Source organism: Carlito syrichta, unplaced genomic scaffold (genome assembly GCF_000164805.1).
Source record: "Carlito syrichta isolate Samal-C Ts95f unplaced genomic scaffold, Tarsius_syrichta-2.0.1 Scaffold132001, whole genome shotgun sequence".
Taxonomy (NCBI): domain Eukaryota; kingdom Metazoa; phylum Chordata; class Mammalia; order Primates; family Tarsiidae; genus Carlito; species Carlito syrichta.
Genome location: NW_007076097.1, coordinates 7,082 through 12,392, shown reverse-complemented (window position 1 = coordinate 12,392; position 5,311 = coordinate 7,082). Strand labels below are relative to the sequence as shown.

The following is a 5,311-nucleotide window of genomic DNA, read 5'->3' as shown; positions in this document are numbered from 1 at the left end:
GGGCCGCCGCACCGCGCCGACCCGTCAAGCCTCGCTGCCCCCTCTGCGGGGGGAATGGGGGCAGCAGCGGGGCCGCCCTCGGCGTGGGTGGGAGTCGAACATCGTCCTGGGGCCAGCGCTGGGGCGCAGGGCCGTGGCGTCCGAGGCAAAGTCTGGGCGCCACGGCGCCCGGCGGATGGGCCAGTGTGTCGGTCTCCAGCCTCAGTTTTCCTGCTGTGAAAGGAGCGTGACTCCTCCTCAGCTCCTGAACCTGGCATCGCGGGGAGGGCGTTGTGTTCAGAGCGGTGTAGACAGAGGGCCGGGGTCCCTAAAGCGTGTAAGACGTGTGTCCTGGGCCAAATTTGCGTTGTCCGGGAAACGGGTGCCCAGGTGGGTGAGTCCTCGCACGTGGGGTTCACATTGGTTCTGCCCGGGAAAGGGGGAGTCAGGTTTTTTCCTTTTCTTTTTTTGAGTTGGGGGTCTCACTCTGTCGCCCAGGCTGGAGTGCAGGGGCACGATCACGGCCACCGCAGCCTCGACCTGCTGGGCTCTAGTGAAGCTCTCGCCTCCGTCTTACAAGAAGCTGGAACCACAGGCGTGCACTGCCACGCCCGGCTAATTTTTGATTTATTGTAGAAACGAAGTCTCACCAAGTGACCCAGGCTGGTCTCGAACCCTTGAGCTCAGGCAACCCTCTTGCCTTGGCCTCCCAAAGTGCTGGGGTGTCAGGTGTGAGCCACCGCGCCCGGCGGGAGTCAGATTTTCTGAAGGGGGATTAGTAGCAAGAGTCAGGCTTTGTCTTGAGGAAGGAAGGTTCCTGATGTGTGGACAGAGCCCAGAGAGAGTTGATGGCAAACCCCAGGAGGGAATTCAACACAGATGCAGGTTCTCCTGGAGATGCCTTTGCAGAGAGGTGAATCATGCTCTCCTTCCTTTATCTAAGTGATGTGTGTCAGGTGGGAAGGTGAGTTATGTGTTGTGGGGTTTATTTTTTTTAAAAAAGGGTCTGACGGCACTGCTTGGCCTCTTAGGACTTTGGCGAGAGGGAAAAAAGGCCCGGGTTTGGTCCTGGGCAGGAAGTAGGAGCAGACTCGGGTGCTCGTGGCTGTTCTCTGTTGCCAGGAGACACGGGTGGTCATTGATGGAGGTGGCCCCTTTCTGCTGGGTCCCAGGCTTTGCACCTGTGAACAGGGAGCTTTGCTGGTCCAAACCTTTAGGCTGCAGCTGGGGAAACTGGGGCAGGGAGGTCCTGGGTCACGGGACGGGGAATGGTGGCCAGGCGTGAGCTGGAGGGAGGTTGCAGCCTGGACACGCCTGTCCTGAGGCACTTCCCGTGCTCCCTGCGTGCTGTGGGTGAGCCTGCGGGGCTGTGGCCGCTGTGGCCGGGCGTGGGGGGTTGAGGTGAGCCTGGCCTCCTGTCTTCCAGCTGCGGGAGTACAAGGTGGTGGGGCGCTGCCTGCCCACCCCCAAGTGCCACACGCCCCCGCTGTACCGCATGCGCATCTTCGCCCCCAACCATGTGGTCGCCAAGTCCCGCTTCTGGTATTTTGTGTCCCAGCTGAAGAAGATGAAGAAGTCCTCGGGGGAGATCGTCTACTGCGGGCAGGTAGACGCGGGGGGACTGTGGGGGCCTGGCCTTGAGGGCATCACAGTTTGCATTCAGGGCCAGGTTTCAGGAGGAGGTGGCTGGCGGGCATGGCGGAGGCCTAGGCTGAGGCCAGCCTCTTCCTGGGGCTGCAGCTGGCAACCGGGGAGGGGCTGGCAATTGGGCACCTGGGGAGCCATCTGGGCCTGTGTTGGTCTCTGAGTGTTTCCCTGGCAGAGGAGGCTCCAGGAGGGCCCAGGAGGCCTGGGCTGGGCTGTCCTATGGGGCAGGGGCGGGCCCGCGGGCCACCCTCCTTGTCCTGTCCTGTCCGCGCAGGTGTTCGAGAAGTCCCCCCTGCGAGTGAAGAACTTCGGCATCTGGCTGCGCTATGACTCGCGCAGCGGCACCCACAACATGTACCGCGAGTACCGCGACCTGACCACCGCGGGGGCCGTCACCCAGTGCTGTAAGCTGGGCCGCCGCCGGGGCAGAGGGGGGGGAGGCCGCTGGGCCCAGCCAGGCTGGGTCATCCTCACACCTGCGCCTGCCCTTTTGGGGTCCCCCTGACCCACTTGGAGCCCGTGTGGCCCTGGTGATGGCATCTGGCCTCAGAGGCCCAAAATCGTCCCAGGAGGTCACTGCCGGGGCCCCGGCCTCCCCACCGGCACCTCAACCCAAGAACTGCTGTTTCCTGTAGCGGTGGTTTAAACAGGGGTGCACACAGCAAGTGGATCCCGTCGCCTTTGGGGGCTGTGGCTGTGCCCCTCAAAGTGAAAGTGGAGGTCCCACATCCCTTGTGGCCACTCCGGCCTGGGTCAGGCCAGGGCCCGCAGAGGCTGGGCAAGGCTGTGGGGGCCTGGCCGGCTGGCCGCGAGCACATGGCCCATGCCCGGGTCCAGCTGCTGCAGCCGTCCGCCTCCCCCACAGACCGAGACATGGGTGCCCGGCACCGCGCCCGTGCCCACTCCATCCAGATCATGAAGGTGGAGGAGATCGCCGCCAGCAAGTGCCGCCGGCCTGCGGTCAAGCAGTTCCACGTGAGTGCCAGCCTGGGAGGCAGGGGCTCTGACGCAGGGGCCCGGCGGGGCAGCCACGCCTCAGTGCCCCAAGGACGAGGCTGAGAGGCCGGCGCCCGCTCACCCTCTCTCCCCTGCAGGACTCCAAGATCAAGTTCCCGCTGCCCCACCGTGTCCTACGTCGCCAGCACAAGCCGCGCTTTACCACCAAGAGGCCCAACACCTTCTTCTAGGGCCTCCCGGCCCCCAATAAACCCAGAACACCCGGGTGCCCGTGTTGTTTTATTGCATGCACTGCAGCACTCACAAGGGCGTAGAGAGGCAGCAGGCTGCCCCCCTGGGGCGCAGCTGGGTTGCCACTTCTCTGTCCTGGGGGTAATCTTCTGCGAACAAGCCCCTGTCCTCCCTGGGAGTGGCCTGAGGATGAGGGCTGGGCCCGGCTCTGCGCTCCCTCCAGCTTGCTCAGCCAGCCTTCTCCCCCCCCTCCCGTGAGGAGGGGTCCTGGGGCTTAGTGCAAGCCCCCAGGGAGAATCCTTGGCTTCGTAATGCCGGTTCTCGGAGAAGCCCCGGGGGTGCCGCCTTCTGACTGCAGTTCTGGACCCTCTGCTCCTGGGGCCTCTTGGACGAGGGCCTTGGCTAGGGACGGCAGTCTCACCACCAGCACCGTCTCCAGGAAACCACTTCAGGCTTAGAAAGATCCAGGTGGGGAGCTAATCCCCTGCCCGGGGGTGGCTGAACCCCTCGCCAGGTGGGGCTAAGCCGGAGCACAGGAGCTTGAGACCCAGCCAGAAGCCCGGACTGTGGCACCTCCCGGCTGCCAGCCCTGGCGTCTTCGCCTGGAGGTGGGGATTCTGGGGTGTTCAGGCCACAGAACCCCCCTCTGCCCCAGAGAGCCACGGGTGGGGGGAGACGGGGATAAAGCAGCCTCCCCTCCCTCCGTGGGAAGCCTGTTGGTTTCTAGAAAACCAGGCCGCTTCATCCTCATCCAATAGGGGTTGGGCCCCTACGGTCTCGGAGACACACCCAGACCCCAGGCAGGGCTGGACAGGAGCAGCCTTTCTGGGAGAAGACCGAGGGGGGACCCCTTCGGGCCACCACCCGCCTACGCAGCTGGCTCTTTCCGACCCCAGGCCCTTGGCCTGTGCTGGATGCTTCACTGGAACGCGGCTCAGGTGGCCACTGGCTTAACCTCGTGTGGGGTTGTGAGCTGCGTAGACAGTCTCTCACTGTGCTTCTGTCACCTGCTGTGTCCCCAAGGGCCTCAAGCCTTAACTGAGTGGTGGGCAGACAAGTAGAGCCCCCCAGAGGCAGGCGGTGCGTGCCTGCACCGTGTGGCCTGGCGCCTTGCTGGGCCAGGCTGCGTCTTGATGCCAGTGGCTTCCTGTAGGTGAGCGCCAAGGACGGCAAGCATGAGGCTGGTTCCCTCCAGGCTCTGCCCTGCGCTGCACTCGGCCCAAAGGAAGCAGGGTTGGTGTTGCTTTTGCGCAGAGGTGGGCCTCGCTCTGGCTCTAGTTGGCCTTGGTGGCCGCTCACCACAGCCTCCACCTGGGCTCTAGCCATCCTCCTTCCCGGGCCTCCTGAGCAGCTGGGACTGGAGGGTACTGCCTTTTCGTTGGCTTCTCTGTGCGGCTGAACACATTCAGAGCTGTGAGTAGCACCTGCTCCACCTCTGGTGGCTCATGCTCTTGATACGTGAGCCAAGAGCTTGGGGCAGTCTCAGTCTTTGGCTGGGATGTCTTTTCACGCCCCCCGGGAGCACGCTTAGGGGGTGGCACAGCTGCTTTTCCAGCAATAGGGTCTCCATGTTCCAGCACTGCCTGCAGAGGGGAGGACCCTTTCCGGCTTCCGTGTCAGTTGGGTGCCTGCAAGCTTGAGGTGTTGGAGCTGCCTCCCTGAGGACTTGCGGCGCAGCCGTCGGGCTCCAGCAGCCAAGGCCGCCCGCCCTGCACAAGGCTTTTCCTTCCCCGCCCGTCTCCAGGCCCGAGCCTGCCACCTCCGAGGTGGGAGGCCAGGGAGCTGCCCCAGGAGGACAGGTGTCGCCACGGCCTGGGGTGGGGGTGTCTGTGGGCGAGAGCTGAGAGGCTCGCCTCGTCTGGGGAGTGCGAGAGGTGGGAGGGGGCGGAAGGCTGGACCCTCCGTGTGCCGGCCCGAGGTGACTCCTGGAGAGCTGCCAGCTCGCTGCGGGTCTTAACCCACCACCCGTCGGTGTGAAGGCCCCCGCGGGTCCCCTCCTGTCGACTTCCCACCTGCTCCCTGGTCGCCCACCCGCCGCCAGCATCTGTCCATTGTGCCTCTGTCCAGCCGCCCATGGGTCGTACGGCCCTCCGCCTGGCCTCTGCCCTCCTGTCCCTTTGACTCGCCTCAGTCCCGAGCCCCTGCTTTGCGCTAGATCTGGCGACGGCGACTGAAGACTGACGACCCTGGTCCTTCCCCGGGGGGCGGGGCAGCCACAAGCACGGGCAGAGGCCGGGTGCGGGCCACCTGTAATCCGACTGCCCGAGCCCAGCCTGGGCAGCATACCGAGACTCTTCTCTGCAGAAAGCAGAAAACATGAGCTGGGCCGGGCGGTGCGCTCCTGCAGTCCCAGCGACTCGGGAGACCGGGGAAGGGTCGCCTGAGCCCAGGTTAAGGCTGGGGCCCACGGCCACGTGCCACTGCGCTGCAGCCCGGGCCGAGGGCAGGCTCCTGCCTCAAACCGCAGAGTCCCAGGGGCCGTGCCGGGCAGGCGGCG

General features: G+C 65.0%; 1 protein-coding gene across 1 annotated transcript; it reads left to right on the top strand.

The window, feature by feature from the left end:
• Positions 1-1,377: 1,377 nt before the first annotated feature.
• RPL18A (ribosomal protein L18a) lies at positions 1,378-2,851 on the top strand. The gene is made up of 4 exons (XM_008049328.2): positions 1,378-1,585; positions 1,901-2,030; positions 2,492-2,601; positions 2,721-2,851. The coding sequence occupies exons 1-4, from the start codon at positions 1,475-1,477 to the stop codon at positions 2,811-2,813; spliced, it is 444 nt and encodes a 147-aa protein (XP_008047519.1). The 5' UTR covers positions 1,378-1,474; the 3' UTR covers positions 2,814-2,851.
• Positions 2,852-5,311: the final 2,460 nt, after the last annotated feature.

Excerpts from the sequence above, each read along its gene's own strand:
- RPL18A (XM_008049328.2), top strand. The coding sequence starts at position 1,475 with ATGCGCATCTTCGCCCCCAACCATGTGGTCGCCAAGTCCCGCTTCTGG. Across the intron at positions 1,586-1,900 it reads AGATCGTCTACTGCGGGCAG|GTGTTCGAGAAGTCCCCCCT; the intron begins GTAGACGCGGGG and ends CTGTCCGCGCAG. Across the intron at positions 2,031-2,491 it reads GGGGGCCGTCACCCAGTGCT|ACCGAGACATGGGTGCCCGG; the intron begins GTAAGCTGGGCC and ends CCTCCCCCACAG.